Below are 20,872 nucleotides of genomic sequence, written 5' to 3'. Positions count from 1 at the left end.
TTGCTCCCCCAGGTCTAACCAAGAGGAGTTTCCAGCTGCAACCGGGTAACTGGAACAAGGTGCGTGAGACACCGAAAACCCGATAGCTAGTCCACCTCCCTTCTGATTTTCTGCCTTTCATATCAGGAGATCTAAAAGATTCAGACACCTTCCTCTCAGTCTCTCTTGCAGCCAGATTTGACCATGGAACCCTGGTTCTGGTCAGAGAGACATCGGGGTGCATCTTTGGAGGGGAGGAGAAATGTCCTCAGCTCAATTGGGGCCCCTGGCTGGGTCAGAAAATTCAACCAGCAAAATAGATTAACAGCAGAAAAGCACCCAAATTTATTTAAGTTTTAGATGACATGAGATGCTTCAACAGGCAATGAAGACCCAAAGAAAGGGTTAAAGCTGAGTATTTTTTTGCTGGATTTGATGGAGAGTGAAGAGGCAAGTAGAATATGACAGGTCAAGGAGGACGAGGCGAGTGTGGTAAGCCAGGACACACTTAGCAAGGCTTGTTTGTTCAGATTCCTCTTGGCGTCCCTGTCCCTTCCTATTCGGAGATAAGGTGGTTCTTTTCCTCAGGGTACAGAGCGGACGCCTCCCACATGAGGGTCTCATGACCTGCTTCAGGGCAGAAGGGCAGGGCGAGGTCAGAGGGACCTCCTGCTTCTGCCATTTTCTCGAACTCCTTCAGCTTAAATTATTCGATATGCCAAGGTGTCATATTTTGGGGTAGCATATCCTGAACCCCATCATCTTCCTAGGTGCTTCTGGAAAGTTCGCTCCTGAGAAAAGGAGAGGCTTTGCCCTTAGCCTTCTCTGAATATAGTCTCTTGCCTTTGAATCTGACTGTGAAAGAATCTTCTGCCTGGAGCTGTGGCAGCCACTTTGCACGCAGGATGACAGGTCAGGGCCAAAAGCCAGCCCTCTGAGGAGGCAGAAGCAGAAGCATGGATAGAATGTGAATCCTCAGAGACTCTCAGCTCAACCTCTTGCTAAGTAAACAATAAATGCCACGATGTTTTAAGCCTTTATTTTTTAGGTTTTTGGTTTCTTCCATTCAAAAATATTGTAACTGATTTGGGGGCTGGGTTAAGAGAATGCAGCAAATCTGGTTATTGGCAAGTACATTTTATTTTATTTTTTTATTTTACTGTTTTTTTGGTGAGGAACATTGGCCCTGACCTAACATCTGTGTCAGTCTTCCTCTATTTTGTATGTGGGATGCCGCCACAGCATGGTTTGGTGAGCGGTGTGTAGGTCTGCACCCAGGATCCAAACCCATGAACCCCGGGCTGCCGAAGTGGAGCACACAAACTTTACCACTATGCCACCAGGCTGGCCCCGGCAATTATGTTTTAAATACAAGGGCAAAGCATGCATTTTAAGATTTCTTTTTACAGGAAACATATATAAATTTTGGAAAGCGTCCAATTTCTGTCTATAATTTTTTTTAAGTGGAGTCTGCTAAAAAAGAGCTGTAGGACAACATCCAATGGCAAGAGAAAACGGAGGTGAAGATGGAGCTACCTGAGAACAAAGATGCAAAGAGATCACGTACGACTTGGAAGGAGGATGAGGAGGCTGGAACACAAGAGCAGAAGCTTATCTGACATCTGTGATGCACAGGATGAATATGAGAAGGTATTCTAGGATGCACATAAAAAGGACAAGAAGATGGGCATGAGAGAGGAAATCAATATAAATAACTGATATGTAAATAATTACTCCGAAACAAATGAGAGGGAAAACCCAAAATACTAGAAGAAATCTTCTCTGAGTAGAAGAAGAACTCAACGAGCGGCAGAAAAATGTAGAAGAAACAGACCCCTGGATTTATCCCGGTGAAAGTTGCACCTTGAAGGAGGGAAGAGAAGAAAGAAAAGACTGAAGGGCATGCATGCCACCAGCAGAAAGAAGAGCTGCCAACAGAACTGGGGGCAGGTGGCACTGACATGGGACATCAACAGTGTCCCTGCTTCACACCCCCGTGGCTGGCAGAATAGCTTCAGCCTTCAAAGCGTGTCTGTGAAAGTACTGCTGAGTCAAACCTGCGGTTGGAAAGATAAAAAGAAAGACAGCAAAATTCCTATCTTTTTGTCCCAGAAAGGTCAAGTGCTAGCAGGTATAGAGGGAGGCCAAGGTTCCTGCTTCTGGCTCCTCTGTATGTCAAAGGGAGGACCGGGGTCGGGAGGGGGCTAGCGGTTAGACGAAGGATGGTGCGCCGTATTTCCCACCGCGGAGGCACCATGTGTGGTCCAGGGCCTGGAGGCAGCATCTGGGACCTCTGGCCGCCGTCGGAGACACCACACCTCAGTTCCCCATGGGACGTGCCCTCTGTGAGGTTGTGAGGGGCTTTCTGCTGAAGCCAGCGCTCTGCCTTCTGGGGCATCCAGTAACCTCCTGAGCTCTCTGCCAGGCACGGGTGGGCCCCCCTGACACGGACAGCCCTGCTCCCAACGCTCCCCGTATAGGGCAGGAGGCAGGCGTAACTAAACGCAATCGAGGATGCTATAAGGCCAGGGACCAAAGGCAAGAGAGAGGAGAGAGATCAATGCGAACCAAAGAGAGGGAGTCTGGGAAGGTTTTGGAGAGGAGGGGACGTTAGAGCTGATCTTTGAAGATGAGTAGGGTCTGCCTCGGCTGTGGAGGAAGGAGGACCTGCCGTGAGGGGGACAGCATGAAGAACAGCACAAGCCTGGGAAAGCGTGCAGCATTTTCCAGAAACAGCGAGGGGTCCAGAATGGTGCCTGGAGACCACAGTGGGATCTGACTGCAGTGGGTCAGCTGAAAGGGGACTGCTAACTGCAGGGTTGAGGACTAGAGGCCAAGGCCACACACACAGCTGGCGTCTAGAGCCGTGAAACACCATGTGGCCTCCGCAACGGTGCTGTATTAACAGGCTTATAATGGTGCTGAGAGCTTTGAAGAAATGCTGAGTGTGCTAAGCATTCTGTGAATACGAAGTTCCGTATGCTAACCATTACGGTATACTGGGGGTCAACCTCAGTCTGCTGACGGAGCTGTGGGAGGGGACCACCAAGGATCAGTGTTCAAGAGTGCTGTCATCATTCATTCATTCATTCATTCACTCAAAACAAACATTCACGGAGCATTTCCCTGGTGCTCGAGATGAGATGAGAGGTGAGAGTACAGAGACAGCATAAGGAAAGCAGGTTCTCACTTTGGAGGAGCTCCTAGTCTAAGAGGGGAAGACAAACAAGTGCATAAATGAGGCCCTTACGATGTGTCAGACGCTCTGAAAGGACACACTGTGCACACAGTGGGGGCACAGCTGGCTGAGGGGGGGCATGAGGGCAGCACGAGGCGGAGCAGGGTGGGCTTCACAGGGGAGGCGGCACTTGAGATGACTCCTGAAGAATGGATGGGGATTTAAGGTGTCCGAGGAGAAGGGGCAGAGAAAGGGGAGACCACAAGGGCAAGGCCATTTGCAAGTTTTTCTCGTGCAAAGCATAAAGTCAGGGCCTTTTAAATTTGAGAGGCATTCCCAGTCGGTCAAGCTAGACAATCACCTGGCTGCCGGCCAAGAAAGAAGACCTGTGTGTGCCCACTTTTCAGACTGGTAGGGTTTGGTCGGCCGGGGAGGGTTTTCTGCGTGTCCCTTAGGTAAACACGCTGTAACAGGCATACGGAGAAGAAAGGAGAAGGCAGGCAGAAAGGCAAATATTGTGAGAAGCGAGCGTCTCGTGTGGGGGCCTGTTCCAGCTGTGGTGTCATCTGAGTCTCCGCAAGCGCGGACAATGCAGCCATTGTTGTGGTGGCCGTGCAGACTCTCGCGCTATGGGGCTGCCTGTCCTTTGTGCCCTCCCTGAGGGTCTCAGTGCTCATTTGCATAAGGCCCCTTGGTTGTGATCCCTAGGACCAGTTTTATTTTATTGCCTTATTAAAGAAGCATCTTTGCATCAAAAGGAACACTGCTGGTCTGGTAGCAAAGCAGCCAGACACAGAGGCAGCAACCCGGCAGCCTGTGGGTACCAGCTGTAAGTCTCCAGAACGCCACCACTGTGTGTTGTCCACGAAAGGCTGAGAGTTCCCTTTGATGCTTTTGGGGAAAACGGATGTAAAGGAAGGGCCCCTATGAAGCAAGGGCCTGAGTGAAATGGCTGGAGATGCTGACCCTCATCACGAATGTTAAGTGCAGACTGTTGGACCTCAGGGCTGCGTGTTTTTAGAAAAGAAACTAATTGCGATTCCTTACCTGCCCTCTCCTTCCGCACGGGCTGCTTTTCCTCAGTCCACCCAGCTGCCCCAGGCTCTCCCATCCACAAACCCCACCTTCCTGCCGTGTCTTCTCTCTTTCCTCCTGTTCCCTGCCAGATTTCTTGGCAAAGTTGTACTTCCTAGTATCTGTAGGATGACATCTTGCTTCTATCATCATCAACCAGAAAGCAGACACAGGAAAAGCCCGCTGTTTATCTCTCTCTCTGTTGTTTTATACCGTAAAATAGCGCCAGGAACATTTCCTGTGGTGGAAGTCCCAGGGTCACAGGGCTGCGACCTTGGGAGCCTTAGGGACTAGCCTTCCACACCGGATTAGAATTCAGCATCCCGGGTGGGCAGCTTGAGGATCACGTGGGCCTTCAGCCATCATAGTCGCAGCTGTGAGATGAGCAGGGAAGTGAGTTTTGGGCAGTATCCTCAAGGCATATAATGGGGACGATATGCCCTTCAAGTAGAATTTAGACAAACAGTGAGGACCTTGGCTTAATTCTATAGCATGTAACCCACATCGCTATGCCCCCACGTGGGAATAGGGTCATGGAATATTCTAGTGAACTTTTTAAGCTTTTAAAAGCAAATTCCCTAGATAGATAGGTAGGTAGGTAGGTAGATAGATATAATATGATATATAAATTTTTTTAATTGCAATTTAAAAAAAAAATTTTACCAATTCTTATGGAAAAAAATTTATTACGTCTCTGAAGAATTATACTCAGTGCTAGATGCTGAGTCTCGAGAGGGACATTGACAAACTGGCATGGTCTGCAGACCCTTTGCACACATCCCAATTTGTCAGTGTCCTATGAACCCAGGCTAAAAGGACTAGGCACATGAGTCTCGAGAGGGACATTGACAAACTGGCATGGTCTGCAGACCCTTTGCACACATCCCAATTTGTCAGTGTCCTATGAATCCAGGCTGAAAGGACTAGGCACATGAAACTAAGTCCAGAAAGCAGGAGAAGGAGCCAGATCATTCTTCTGTCACGAGGGACTGCCCTAGACTGTGAGGAGCTGGCTTCATGGCTTCCCTCGCCCGTCTCCCCGCTCTTCCTCAACTCACCACCTCAGACTCTCTCTGAAGTAGGATGATGGAGCTGCAAAGGAAGGGACTCTTGTATCTCACGGGGTCTTTCCTTTTGTGAGGAAGCTCTGTTTCCCATCTAACGAAAAGGAAAACACGGAAGGTGAAGGAGAAGGCCAAGGTGGCGAGGACAACCTCCTGCTACGCAAGCGGTTCTGGCATCTATGCCCCACATCCTCCACTCAGTGTCCTACGCTGCCCTCTGTCACTCGAAACCCCTTTCTGGGGGCCTCACTCAGTCTGCCTCCCAAGTGTTTCTTTCTCCAAAGTCACTTAGTTCTCCAGCCTGAATATCGAGACCAATTGTCAAAACGCACAATCAACACGTCAGACATAGAAAAAATGAACAATGACAAGTGCAGACAAGCAATACAATATTCTTATCCAAATGTGAGAATTTGACCTAACTCTCCTTGTGGTGGAGGAATTTGTTGTTACTGATTTTAAGATGACCTGGGAAAAAGAATATGTGGAAACTGAGGACATGAGAGAAACTGTAAGAGAACGCTTTAGAGTCATTTTGCCGTAAAAATTAAAACAGTGCATAATAAATAACAAAACATAGAGATATCACCAAAATGTTAAGTTTCCTGAGGGGCAAAGACCACACCTGTTTTGTTTCATTGCTGTATATATAGCCCTCGGTACCCAGGAAGATGCCTGTGTGGAACGGGGCTAAATATTTGTTTTCTGATCAGCTGGATAAATTGCCCACTTAATTTCAATGTAATGGTTTGTGTTTGCAGTGTTCATCAATTAGTTTGGTTTTGTTGCTGATTATTGCATTTTTATTGGCTCCTCCATCTAAATACTCAATCCTCCTTTTATTTATTTTTTGGACTTTCCTGCTTTTCATATGCCACCAGGATCCCAGAGGTTTAAATACCTTGGATATTTATGGTGGGAAGGGATTTAGATCAGCTTTGTTTGACCTGCTCATTTCACTAGAGCTGAATAGCATTTTAAAGCAGACCCCCGACCAGTTAAACAGCCTTAGCTCCGCCTGGGATAATCGCGTGCGCAAGCGCATGCTTCTAGTCCATTTCACACACATCTCAGCTCTGCTGCTCTTCTTACTGCTGGGGTTCCCAGGCCCATCCTGGTCCCGCTGCTCATTCTCCACTCTCTCTCCCTCGGTGACCTCATCCACGCCCGTGGCCTTCAAGACCGAGCATATGCTACTGAAGCCCAAATACACATCTCCAGCCCTGACCTGCCTCTTAGGCTCCAAATCTGCACACCCAGGCCCCTCCTGGACGTTGTTATCTGAATGTCTTACAGGCAAAACAAATAAGACATTTCGTAAGTCTTCAGTGGAACCTCTGATTTCCGTTCCTCCTTTACCCCCACCATGGTCGGTCCTCCTCCAGTCTCCCTAGGGTCAGTATGGTGCGCTGTGTGGCACAGAGGCCTGGATCAGGGCATTGAATGCTGTAAAATCACCCAACCAATGGCTCAGACCATGGAATCACCGTGGGTTCTGACCTACCTCCTTACCCTCCGACTCCAATTCATGAGCTGGCGTAGCCGTTTTACCTCCGAATTAACTTGTGAATCCCTCTGCTTGTCTTCAGTTGCACTCGTCACGCCTGCATCTAAGGTAGCATCGTTGCTTGTCGAGACTAAGGCAGCCAACTCCTCCCGACCACCAGACGGGGCTCCACATGGCGGCAAATCTCATGGTGGCAGGACCCTCTCCCGCTCACGTGACACGACCCACGACTTGGAATACCAGAACAAATTGTCATTGTGACCTGTCAGGCCCTGCGGGAAGCGTCCCCTCTGTCCCCACCCACACGCACTGGATGCCCTGTCTCACTCACCTCTCCAGGCTCATGCTGCCCGACACGGGGTGCATTGGCGTCCCCTGCTGGAGCGCTCCTGTCCTCAGGCAGGCCTTGGAAACGGCTCTTCCCTCGGCTACCTCCTGTTCTGTTTTGTTTTTGTTTTGATAAATTACAAACATATAACATACACTTGTGTAGCTGTCACCAAAAATTATCTCCCCAGGTTACGTGGTGGGAGCCTGCAGCACTTCTGGAGGCCCCTGCCCTCTGGGCTTTGCCCACAGGGCACTGCAGTGGGACCAGAGGAGCTGCTATCAGGATTATTGGGATTTCTTTCTTTTTCCTTTTCTTTCTTTCTTTCTTTTGGTTTTGGTGAGGAAGATTGGCCCTGAGCTAACATCTGTGGCAATCTTCCTCTATTTTGCACATGGGATGCTGCCACAGCATGGCTTGATGAGTGGTGTGTATGTCCACACCCGGGATCTGAACATGTGAACTTGGGCTGCCAAAGTAGAGTACCCAAACTTAACCACTACACCACTGGGATCCAGTGCCAGGCAGCACCCAAACAGTACTGCTGCTTGTTCTGTCTTCAGCATCTGTCATCTGCCCATCTTCATGGCTGTCTGCTCAAAACTAAAAACAACATTAACATCAGAAATAGAAGGAAATGACTTTCTAGATTTCTCCGCCCCTCTCCTCCCAAAAATGAAAAGGACTTTTCCTTCCATATCTAATCATGTTGGGTTAGTACAGTATCTTACTATAACCATGTGTGTTTTTAGACTCCGTGCTATGAAAAACTCACTTGTACGAGGTCTGGTCTCCATTCAGACACAAGGTGTTTAAAGTCACAGCTCAGAACTGACCCCGTCTCTCCTCTCTGCTCGCAGGTTGTGGCCTGTTCACCCTCCTGTCGGCTGTCACTGCTGCCGTCAGTGGCCTCCTCATGGGCTATGAACTTGGGCTCATCTCCGGGGCTCTTCTCCAGATACGGACCTTGTTGGCGCTGACCTGCCACGAGCAGGAAATGGTGGTGAGCTCCCTGCTCATCGGAGCCTTGCTGGCCTCGCTCACTGGAGGGGTCCTGATTGACAGGTTTGGCAGAAGGGCTGCCATCATCCTGTCGTCCTGCCTCCTCGGGCTCGGAAGCCTGGTCCTGATCCTCAGTCTGTCGTACCCCGTTCTTCTCGTGGGCCGCATTGCTATAGGGGTGTCCATCTCCCTCTCTTCCATCGCCACTTGTGTGTACATCGCGGAGATTGCCCCGCAGCACAGAAGAGGCCTTCTTGTGTCACTGAACGAGCTGATGGTTGTCATTGGCATTCTGTTTGCCTACGTTTCCAATTACGCCTTCGCCAGCGTTTCCCAGGGCTGGAAGTACATGTTCGGCCTCGTCATTCCCTTGGGATTTCTACAGGCGATCGCCATGTACTTTCTTCCTCCGAGTCCCCGGTTTCTGGTGATGAGAGGACACGAGGAAGCTGCTAGCCACGTTCTCAGGAGGTTGAGAGCCATCTCAGATACAACGGAGGAACTCACGGTGATCAAGTCTTCCCTGAAAGATGAATATCAGTACAGTTTTTGGGATCTGTTTCGTTCCAAGGACAACATGAGGACCCGAATAATGATAGGCCTAACACTGGTGTTTTTTGTACAAATCACCGGCCAGCCAAATATATTATTCTATGCATCGACTGTTTTGAAGTCCGTTGGCTTCCAAAGCAACGAGGCGGCTAGCCTCGCCTCCACTGGGGTCGGGGTTGTCAAGGTCATCGGTACCATCCCGCCCACTCTTTTTGTGGACCACGTGGGGAGCAAAACCTTCCTCTGTGTCGGGTCCTCTGTGATGGCAGCTTCATTGGTGACCATGGGCATCGTGAATCTCCACATCCACATGAATGTCACCAGTATCTGCAGAAGCCATAGCCCTGTCAACCAGTCCGTGGAGGAGTCTGTGTTTTATGGACCAGGGAACCTGTCAGCCAGCAATGACATTGTTAGAGAGCCCTTTAAGGAGATCATGTCCCCCAGCAGAAGCTCACCAATGCCCACGAGAAATGACATGGACAAGAGAAGGGAGATGACCTCCGCATCCTTACCAAACGCTGGACTGAGCCAGACTGAACGCCAGCTAGTCACAGACCCAGAGGACGTCCCAGCTTTTTTGAAATGGCTGTCCTTAGCCAGCTTGCTTGTTTATGTTGCTGCTTTTTCAATTGGTCTAGGACCAAGTAAGTATTTTATTCTTTATTCCTTCCCCCTTCCCCTTATGAATGTTAATGTATTTCTTTTGATCAGTCAGAGCATCCTACTGCTATGGAGTCTCGTATACAGAACGACTAGAAGCAAGACAGAGATGACGTTGGTCACCTGACGTCTCTGCTAATGTGGAAAGTATGCTTGGCTTGTATCTGCTTTGTGACACGTGCCGGGCTCGTATTCCCCCGAAGGATTAGAGTCTCTTATCTGTCGTATGAGGATACTTTAACACCAGTTGATTGGCAATGAATCAGACCTTGAAACACATTTATTGCCCAAGAGAACATATTATTTTATGAAAGCAAAGTTTACTGGGATAACATTTTTATCCATATCACTCCTGAGTTTCTTCCTAAGTGGAAGGAAAAAATTCAAATGTTTAAATTTTCTTCAAGACACAATAGTGATGGGTTCCAGCAATAATAAAGAAGAAGGGAATTATGAGTTGGGAAGAAGGAGGCATTATTTCTTTAAGTCTACATAAATAGTGGAATAACCTCCCTGGGCACCTTATTAAGCAGGAGGAGGGGAGTCAAGTTACCCCCATGGGACACAATACGGTTTACCGGGAGAGAGCTACGACGTGGTTTGTTTGATGTAGCTCGTCTACTCCCACGACACAGTTTAAACACTTCTCTTGAGCAAAGGCTCTATAATCGGTTGTTTGTTGTGGTTCTCTAGACTTCTAGCCTCACACTGAAGGTCAAAACCTCTCTTTAGGGAAGTTGTGAGGGGTCTTTTGTACATCTCACTAGGAAATGAAGTGTTTAGAACGTAGGGTTGATCTGGGGCCGTCCCGGGGGTGTAGTGGTTAAGTTTGCACGCTCTACTTCAGTGGCTGGAGTTCACGGGTTCCCATCCTGGGTGTGGACCTATACTGCTCATCAAGCCGTGCTGTGGCAGCATCCCACACAGAAGAACTAGAAGGACTTACGATTAGGATATACAACTATGCACTGGGCCTTTGGGGAGGGGAAAAAATAAAAGAGGAAGATTGGCAACAAGTGTTAGCTCAGGGCCAATCTTCCTCAAAAGAAAAAATTTCAGGTTAATCTCTCTCTACCACCCTCAACTCCCACCGCTCTCCCCTCTCTCTCTCCCCCCTCAGTCTCTCCCTCCCTCTGTCTTTCTTCCTTCCTCTCTCCCTCTCTCTTACAGAGTTGGTACTGAAACTTTTGTTTACAAAGATCAAGGACCAAACAAACTTGCCTAAACAAAGGGAAGTGTTGGAGGTTAAGAGCAAGAAGAAGACGTAGGTTAAGTTGATGAAGGAAACTCCTGGACAAATGTAGGTTTCTGGTGCTAGGAACTGGACAGTATTTCTGGGAAGAAAGTCACTTTGGGGCTTGCTCAAGTGATCCACCATTAACTCGTTAACTATTCATCCAGGTGGTATGTGGTGAGTGACTAATTTTTTCATGACCGAGAACTATGCTAAACACTGAGGAAACGGTCGTGAACAGGACAGACACTGTCCCTGTCTTGAAGGAGCTTATACTTCAGTCGAGAGAGCTGTATTCCTCGTGTCTGCTTCTTTCTGGTCAGCAACCAGCAGGTTTGGCCTGCTTAATTTCAGTTAACTAATGACTGGACTTACACGTGGCTGATAATGGCCTTTCCTCTGACTCTGCTTCCTCTTATTTTCATCTGCTGCCGCTTCCAAGTGAGATCATTCTCCAGATAATGATTTGTTCAAATTCCAGAGTAAGAGAGGGAATCTGACTGACTTTGCTCTTTGCTGTGCCAACTCACAGGTATTGATTCTAGTCTAATCAGCTGGGCCAAGATTTGGCCAAAACATGGATGACCAGAAGCTGGCCCTTCCTCTGGCACCATGAGTAGACAGATTTCGCCATAAGGGACTGTGCATGGGCAGACAGAGTGAACACTACAGCACCTCAACCTCTGACCTCTCTGACTTGTTTCTGGACCCTGACTCTGCTTTTTAAGACATCACAGTGATAAAGACTATCGTTAATGAACAGTTACGTGGAAGCAGGTTTCTACCAGTATTTCAGGATTCAGTTATCTTGGGTGTACACCTGTGAAATACTTGTCTCAGTCAGTCTGGGCTGCCGTAACAAATGACCTAAGACTGGGTGGCTTAGACAACCAACGTTTATTTCCCACAGTTCGGGGGGTGGGAAGTCCAAGATCAAGGCACTGGCAGATTCACTTCTGGGTGAGGGCCTGCTTCCTGGCTTGTAGATGGCCACCTTCTTGCTGTGTCCTCACATGGCAGAGGGAAAGAGAAAAGGAGAGAGAGAGAGTACTAGCTAGCTCTTTCAAGTCTCTTCTTAGAAGGGCACTAATCTCATCATGGGGGCTTCACCCCAATGACCTAATTACCTCCCAAAGGGCCCATCCCCAAGTACCATCACCTTGGGAATTAGGGTTTCAACATACAAATTTTAGGAGAGAGACAAACATGCACTCCATGCAATGCTTATGTGGTTACTCTGACAAGGCTGATGAAATCGGAGCGAGTGTCTTACATTTTATTTTCAGAAACTCTTTGAAGTCTATCAGGAGGGCGAGCTATGAGAGCCATCTTGTCCCAGGAACAACGTAACCTTGTTGGTGAACTTTTCTGTCTTAGTTTTTTTCCTGCAATAAGTTGTGCTCATCTGATAAACTGCACGTGGTGTTTATTGTCCCATTGATCTCCTTTGCCAGCACCTTTTTTCTGTGTATTCATCATAAAACTAAAAATATTTCCTTTTTACATCAATTTTCTTGAGCCAGTCTTTCAAAATATCAGGGCTCAACTAAGAATCTAAGAAAAGCTTAGCAAAAGGAAGAGGATGCCCTCTTTGTTTTAATTCAGAGAGCGTTTCAGTTTGACAGAGAGGATGACACGGCACATGTTATAAAACGAGAGACACTGGGCTTAAACTTCTGGAAACAGCCTGTTCGTGGTCAGAGCCTCCCAGGCTCATGCTGCCCTTCTCTCTTTAGTCTCTGTGTAACTTTGAAAAACACTGCAAACCCTCAGTCCTTCCACATCGTTGGAGACGTTGTTGTATTAGAGTGAGACTCCCCTTTTCAGGAAACTCCATCTGATTCTGGAAAAAATTATTGGAGGCTGTTTGTTATTTACCCGTTAGGATTCCTTAAATAGTATTCTATACTAATTCTTTCAAAATATAACTTAAGCTTTAGATTCAACTAATATTTATTGGCACCTATTATGTCAAATACTGTGCTAGGAAGTCGTTGCATATTTTGGAGTACTTCATCTTACCGTCCTGACAAGCCTGTGAAGAAAGGGTGCTCACCAAACTTCACAATGACAACACTGACTCTCAGAGAAGTCAGTGACTTGCTCAAATACGTGAAAACCTCTTTGTCTTCTGGACTTCAGCGTTCATCCCTCATCCAAAACAATAGGCAGTCCTGTGTTGGTGTTGATACTCAGTGTTGATTTTTGGTTCAGTCCTCTCCATGAGGATACATTAGAAGTCAGAATGAATGAGAATAGTGTGCCATTGTCCACTGCATGAGCCTATCAACTGGGCCATGCTGCATTCTATTCAAGACGCAGACAGTCTCTCTTTTTCTGAAGCTCTGCTGGGTACATGAACACGTACATGTATAAGGCTGAGCTACAGGAGAAAAGAGGACAATGATAATAATGTACAGGTTTTTGGTGTGCATTTACTTGAATAACTGACCTTGATTATGTTCAATGTATATATTGGCTAGAATTGAAGCCCAGCTATAACAAAGACCAAAATAACCATGGCTTCCACAAGAAAGATGTGTCTTTCTCTCTTAACACCTGGAGCTGGGCTGCTCTAGGTGTAGTCCAGAGGCTGCCAGGGGCAGGCCTAGAGGTAGCGGCCAGTGCTTTGACACTCCTTCTCAGTCTGTCATAATGGCATTTAAAAAATATTAAGATGCATTTTAAAATTTCATCACCCTTTTCCGATAGCTAATGGTCCTTTGGGAATAGGTGAAATGCACAAAGTGCAGTCAATTAAAGGAGGCTGCGCACAGAGAGGCCTGGGTTACAAGACAGTGTGAGCAATCTGTCCGGGAAGCACAGCCACTGTGAGGGATACAGGATAAAGACTTTCTTACCGGGATTAGACCTCACGCGATTGTGGGAGACGCTGAGAAAGTGAAAGTCTGTAGGGAGATGGTCAGAGGAAGAGGAGAAAGTCACTACTCACAGCCACAAAGGGAAGCTGGTGAAGAAGTCTGTGGAAGGCTGTTGCCTCTGCTCTGGTTGTGGCCTGAAATCTCTGCAGGTCAGCAGGGCAGGCTGGAGGACAGCTGGACTCAAGCAGGGGGACGCAAAGACTACAGCCCCTCTGGGACAAACTGGAATCGTGCAAAGAAACTGGAGCCCACGTCTGTCTCTCATCACACAGACTCTGATGACACAGGCCACCTGCAGAAAAACTGGTGACCTTCTCTACAGGTCCCTGACAGTGTTCCTGGCCTGCTATTGGGAGAAGTCGGAGGACCTCTGGCCGTGCCAACAAGGAGAACCAGCAGACCACAAGATGTCCAAGCTGCAGTGATGTCTAGGGCCCTGCACCAGCCCCCAAGCATAGGGCTGAGGTGCCACTTTGGGCTTCCAAGGCTCACGCAAATGTCTCTTCCTCCTGACCCTCACCCGGAAGTAGAGGAAGGCAGTGCTGGTAAAGGTCGTTCCAGCTTCGCTAAATCGACACAGGACACAACCACCAGAGGCATAAACTCTGGGCTGAGAGAGAATAGATGTGAATACAGAGAGAGTATTTCAGAAGGTCAAGGGCCCTGTATTCTGTCAATCGCTGTGATAGACATTCCTTTCTTTTAATGACAACATTAATTGTTAAAATACGTGACTAGCTTCCATTCCATCCAATTCCAAAAAAGAGGTGAGGTCATTTCATTAATGTCTCTTGGGTTTTGTTTCTTTAGCCATAAAAGCAGAAACCACTCTCTCGCTAATGCATTATAAAAGCTTTCATATTTATCTTCTCAGGAACGTTAATTATCTCCCTTGAGCTGACGACTCCCACTTATCTCCAGTTCTACGGTCTCAAGCAATTTCTAGTTCCTTTTATCCCATCGAGTACTAGACTTTTCCACGCCGATGCTTCACTGTCAGCCAAACACAAGGAGCCCAATGTTGAATTCTTTCCCCGACCCCTTGGAACGTCCCTTTCTTTTTCCTGGGGCAGGCATGCTGCCAGTCTCTCAGCTCTGATGCTCTGTGGCCTTCTTCCAACCCAGTCAACGACCAAATGCCCTTGGATTTTCCCTCACAAATGGCTTGTGTGTCTCTCCTTTCCTCCTCATTTCCGCCCTCTTAGTCTACCCCTCATGCTCTCATTCCTGGATTACTGGAGACCCTTCCTGTACTTCTCTTCCGTTCCAGGCCCTTCTCACGCCCATCCATCCTCCATACCAATATTCCTTAAATACCGTGCTCCTCATGTCACCAATGCTCACAAATCTTCCATGGCATCCTAGCTGCCACCACATCAGAGAGGTCAGATGCCTTTCAAGATGAAAAGGAGACTAGAAATTATCTAGTCCAATACTTTCCTTTTATAGACAAGAAACAAAAAGCTCTGAGAGATTGTGTTCACACAATTCAAGCCTAGAGCCACAGACAGCAGAAGCCTCATTCCATGCTCTTCCCGCCACCATACCACCCACCTGTGAGGGAAAAACTGTGATGTTCAAGGCCCTCCATCATCTCACCCAACTCTATCAGGGCATCTGCACAACTCTGGGGGGCACCATTTACATTGTAGTCTGTGGAGTTGTGTTCCAGGGCCACCATTCATAGAGAAGTGCATAGAGACCCTGCGTGGAATACCAATGAACGATGCCCTTTGGTGCTGTGCAAGGAGGTGACACTTGACCCCTCTGGGCTTCTTTATCTCCCTCTGCTCCACCCCAAGCCAAGAGTCACAAAGCCCTAGTTGTGGTCTCTTCCTGCCCCTCTACTCACCCACATTCTTCCTGTGTTTAGAGCTCAATGGAAGTCTTACCTCCTCCGTGACTTCACTCCATGTCTTAGAGATCTCTGTGTGTACGAGCTGCTAGTGTATTTCTGGCATAGGGTAGTTCAGTTCTGGCCTATAAAGAGCTGAATTTAAAATCGGAAAACCTGGGTTCTAATCCCAGCTCTTCTACCTACTGGCTGTGTGATCTTCAAGTCACTGATCCTCTCTGAAGCTGGGTCTAATCTGTGAATTGGGCATCATCACACCTGTCCTATCTCGGTGTAGGTGAGCAGGTGAGCTCCTGCATATTTCGGATGCTACAGAGTGGGATATACGTGGAAGTCACAGTGAGATAACACAACCTAGTCCTTAAGGATTCAGCATATTGCTTCCGTACGTTCGTTTTGGCTGATTAACCAGAATACGGTTACTAGATTGTAAGCTCTTTGAGGAAAGAAACAACATCTCGTATTTTTTCCTTGACTCCCTTTGCCTGAGCACCACATCAGTCTGTTTGAAAACCATGTGGGGATACAGCTGTTTCTACAGGGGGCAGGGGAGGAGGACTTTAGAACTAAGATGCAGATCCAGGAAAGATCCCAAAGTGTGCTTCTTCACTCGTGGCAAGCTCTCCAGTGGGCAGGCTAAGTACCGAGTGAACTAGAAACGTCGGGCTGCCACAGAAACTCCTCTTCCTGCCAGACACCATCATGAGGTTTTTTGCAGAACATTCCATCACTTGGACGTGATTTCTAAAGCTCTCTTTCTGGTTTTGCCTGTAGGAAAGGGGGCAGGGAAGTTATTAATGCTCAGAAACAGGTAATGGGAGGCAGTTAGGACTTTTCTTTGTTAAGTCATAGTTATGTGGGAATTTTGGACATAAAGTGTCTGAAAATAGTCCCAGATTTTTTTTAGACACCTCTGGTTTTTGCTACAACATGGAGAAGAGAGTCCTTTCAAGGTTTCTTAGACCAAAAGCAATGCTAGTGAGACAGGGAATCTCAGGGTTGAAAGAGATTTAGGCACAGGAAAGGGAAATAACCCTTCATCTCCTGGTTTCTCCAACTTATAATTGCAGTTCCAAGGACTGAGCTGGGTTCACACCTGCGGCTGGGAGGCACGCAGTCTGAGACCCAGTCCCGAACCGCCCTCTCTAAGGAGAACAAGAAGTCATTTCACATCCATGGTCTGAGGCTATCAATTCTCCTAGGATTTTCAGAAGGGATCTGAATAATTGTCTTTTTCTTTCTTGCTGAGAGTCAATCATTTATGTCCATATTCATGTTGTAGTTTATTTTTCTTTTCTAAAGAAAACATACCATAGGAATTCCAATTTGATTACCAAGACTGCATTCTAGGGCATTGGTGTCAACTGTGTGAACCAGTCGGAATTTAAAGAAGGTTTTTAGTAGGAAAAAGGTTCTCATACCAGATCTTGAATGCATCATAAAACTTATTAATCTGATGTGATTACCGCTCAGGTCTTTCAATTAGAGAGTTTATTCCTTGTAATAGAAGCAAATCCTGTGTCAACAGAGGTATAAAGGAAAAGTACTTGCTGTTCTAAAGTAAAATTGGAAGTAGGATTAAGCCTCCTTATTAAAACTTCTTAAATACAGGTTGACTTAGAACAAAATTCCTTAATTACATTACATCCCAGCATGGTTTACTTCTGCCAGAAAAGTGTTTCTATTTTTAGGTTAAAGTGTGTGTCCTGCATTGTTTTGCCTTCTGGTCTTCTGTTTCTCTAATTGCAAAATAAGGGGGTTACTCTAGCATCTAGGATTCAGGAGAGGGCATAAATTTGGTACCAAGTAATCTTATGTATTTTATTTTATGCATTTAAAATATTATTCTAAGAAGGAATCCGCAGGCTTCACCAGCCTGCTGAAGAGGTTCCTGGTCCAAAAGAAGTTAAGAGCCTCTCCCTCTGTTTCTCTGTAACTAAGACTAGAGCTCTTCCGTCAAATAATCAGGATAAACACTCCACTGCTTCTACTGGAGACTTCGACTAAACGTTCTGTTTTCCATACCTCATCCTTCACTTTAAAATATGTTTGGAATCTCAACCTCACCCTCCAATATGTTTCTGGGGCGGTTCTGGGCATCATTTTAGCTCCCTTGAATAGCTGAACGTTTTTCTGTCATGGCTCAAGCTTCAGAGTAGAACCAAAGATTCCTGGCATTGAGGACAGAGAGCCACATGAAGATTTCTCTTTGACTCATGCTTCAAAAGTGAAGCAGAGAGGAGCCCAAACCCACGGCATAAAGTTATTCTCTCATGAGTTCATTTGAGGCGTTAGTTGTGTACAAACCCAGCTCTGCTTAAAATAGCCACTGTAACTCAGAAAAATGTGTGTGGCTATTCTTTTCACAATAATTATTTGGGCTTTGTTTTAATCCCCAAATTCCTGTGTCCATAAATTAATTAATTCACCTCCTCTTCCATCTCGTGATTAATATCTTTTCATGATGAGCAGACAGAAGGAATTTGTCCAAGGTCACTCGTTAAGTTCAGTAATGAGGCTGTGACTGTAATCCTTTAACTACCTTTGTTCTCACACATTCAAGCGGAGCCTTTCACTGAAGACTGAATGACAGGTGACACCAAATCACCGCCCCCAATCTCTTCTACCAGATAGGCAGGAGTTCCAGCAAGAAAGCATCCTGGAGTGACCAAGAAGAGAAGAGGGGGAGAAAGAGGAGGTGATTCACTGACTCACTCCCATCCAGCGTGTGTGCATTGCTATTGATATTCAGGGATGGATAAGCCAGATCCACAGCCCGTCCCCATGGAGCTAGTGTTGAGGATGGGCAATAAGCCAGAAAACGAATAATGCATACTACAACCTCAGAGGAGAAGTGTTAACACCGTGGTGGAGGGAAGGGTAATAAAGAAGGATGTGAAAGAGCACGGTTGGAGGAGGGTTATTCCAGGTAGGACGGCCACAGAAGGCCTTTCTGGGGTGGTGACATTTGGCCCAGGCTTGTAGGAAGAAAGCAGTGTGAAGATCTGGGAGGGGGGAGTTTTAAGCAGCAATAACGGCGGATCACGTGGCCTTGAGGGGGACGTGAGCTTGAAGGTTTAGAAGAACAGCAAGAATGTCTGTTGAGGCCGTACAATGCAGGGTTTGAATTCGGACCAGGCTGTGGCATCAGACTGCCTGGCCTCGAATCCCTGCTCCACGGTGTAGGACTTGGGGCAAGTCAGTTAATTTCTCCAGGCGTGCGTTTCCTTATAGGGGAGATGGGACCACACTGTCGACTTCACAGAGGTTGAGTGAAGCCATCTGTAGAAAGTGTGCCTATTACAGTGCCTGGCCTACAGCATGGACTCTGTACACTTGGTGATTAGTGCTCTTAAATGTCTGGTCCTGGTCTAGACGTGAGATGAATGGTTCTGATCATGCCAGCACTGACTTCAGCAGGCATTATGCCTCAGCCAGGTGAGGACACCCAGGAAGCCCTCCATAGTCCTGTGCTGAATTGGGATGCCGGGGTCCTCCTCTACTCCCTTCTATACACCATTCTAGTCGGGTCACCACTAAAGAGAGTAGATTTGTGAAGTATGGTTCAATTCTGGATTGCCTACAGTCAAGAGAGCTTCCTAGGAAACCTGACAGGCTTCACAGAAAATCCTGGGGCTTTAGTGAAAGGTGAGGGGTGTGATATAGGCTGAGAAACACTCAAATGTCCACTCTTCTAAACTGGTGCAGCCGATTTAGACTCTATGTCCTGGGTGCACACAAACTTTGTCTTGTCTGCTGTTGTATTCTTGAGCCTAGCCTAGGGCCTGGCCCACAAAAGGGGCTCAATAAATATCTGTTATATAAGTCAAGAACTTCCCCCAAAAAAGAGATGTTTCTAGAACTCTCTCCTGTGATTAAAGGGGAGTCCTTCAGTCTGGGGTTGATATATCCTGATCTCTTCTAGTACGAATCTGAGTCAATATCTAGAGAATGAGACATAAATATGGTTTGTGTGGAACCCCATGCACATTTGACCAAAATTATATCTGAATAAAGCAACTCAATCGAGAATGCAGAGCCATCTCAAATTCATCTGATGACTAAAGAAGGTTGATGTTTTAAATTTACTAAAATTAAGGCCATTTAAAAAAATTTATGGTATCAGACAAAACATTCATTTACAAATTTCCATTGTTTTCTCCAAATATGAGACCCAGCTCTTCCCCTAAAAAAAAAAAAAAATTGCGATTAGTTATATCATGGGATAATTATTCCTACTTTGGTTTAATAATTGAATTTTTTTAAACTTGACTCTTTACAAAAGAGATTTGAGGTAATTCTTTTGTGGTTTTCCTAAGAGAAATAAGTGAAAATCTGAACTGGAATTTTGGGGTTGCTTTTGTTTACTTAATTAGCATTAGATCTTATAGAAATATTTCAGTGGATTATCTCAGGCTTGAGAATCCTGTTAAATCCGTCAGATGTGAATGGGCAGTCCAAAGTTAATAATAACAATACAAGATCTTTGCAGAAAAATCATATCATAGCAACAAGTAGTCAAACTCTCAAGAACTATAAACTGGCTGATATTTTAGCCCACTTGCAAGCTAACAAGTTAGCTTGTCACAGTATCATGGATGTTGGCAAAAGACACAAGACTCCTCGGTCAGAGACAAAGGACAGTTTGTTACTCACAGCAATAGCAATAGCCAGAATATTGACATTTGCGTCAGTTCTCCAAGCCCCGATATCCACAGGGAAACATGAAGGGCCAGAGGACACTTACACAGATAATGGGTTATTGTAGAAGAGAGGAACTCCAAGCCTAGAGAACCCAAATCTTTTAGAATAGACAGTAAGCCAGCCTATTTCTTCGCTGGAGAGAGACATTATCTTTAATCTACTGCATAGTAGACAAACGTTTGCCTCAGAGGAGACCCCATCTCTGTCTTCCAAGGCAGTTCTTGTACATACATGCCTGGAAAGACAGTCTGGAACAAAGACAGTCAGCGCCTTTGCTCACAAGACACACAGGAAGGCGAGAGACCCGTGGAGAACTGTCTCTCAGCTCAAATATCCTAAAAAGACCGTCTTTGTGTTTTAAACAAGAAACTAAAATTTTTTAAAGTTCAAAGACTATAGAGCCTAGCCTTTTGTTTGGTTTGGTTTTATGGAGTTTAACCAGCCTTTTGGAGGATGGGTATCAGTAGGAAGCATAAGACTCATCTGCCATAACATTTAAATTTAGATTTCATACCTAAATAACTCTAGCTCTTCAAAAATAAGGTGTTCATACGATGTTTGCACAGCTAAGGATTATGACAATTCCAGGGATGTGGAACAGCAGGTTTTAATTTGGAAGTTTACTTAGCTGCTTCACTCCAAATTATCCTGGGTTTAGAAGAGACAGGCTTACAGACCAGAAGGAAATCAAATATTTCAAAGAGATTTTGATAGTCTTCATATTTCCTCCTAGACTCAGGGCCCTAATATTCAGAACCATCCCGGTCAAAGGCTTTTTTAGTGATCATCTTCCTTTCCCAACATTTTTGCAGGATAATCATATAGCTTTAGAGAATCAAGGCATATTGCA

The 20,872-nt window shown here is 46.3% G+C and overlaps 1 protein-coding gene across 2 annotated transcripts in view; it reads left to right on the top strand.

Annotated features, from left to right (window-relative positions):
- SLC2A12 (solute carrier family 2 member 12) overlaps positions 1-20,872 on the top strand; it is a 61,766-nt gene that overhangs the window by 10,337 nt on the left and 30,557 nt on the right. For both annotated transcript variants that reach the window (XR_011422254.1, XM_001504376.5), the window contains exon 2: positions 7,991-9,331. Coding sequence is in view for 1 of the 2 variants with exons in the window: in XM_001504376.5 (XP_001504426.3) it covers positions 7,991-9,331 (1,341 nt within the window). In the remaining variant the exon portion in view is untranslated. The remainder of the gene's footprint in view (positions 1-7,990; positions 9,332-20,872) is intronic.

Source organism: Equus caballus, chromosome 10 (genome assembly GCF_041296265.1).
Source record: "Equus caballus isolate H_3958 breed thoroughbred chromosome 10, TB-T2T, whole genome shotgun sequence".
In the NCBI taxonomy this organism is placed as follows: Eukaryota; Metazoa; Chordata; class Mammalia; order Perissodactyla; family Equidae; genus Equus; species Equus caballus.
The sequence above is the reverse complement of the archived record's forward strand: the minus strand, read 5'-3'. Positions and strand labels throughout refer to the sequence as shown.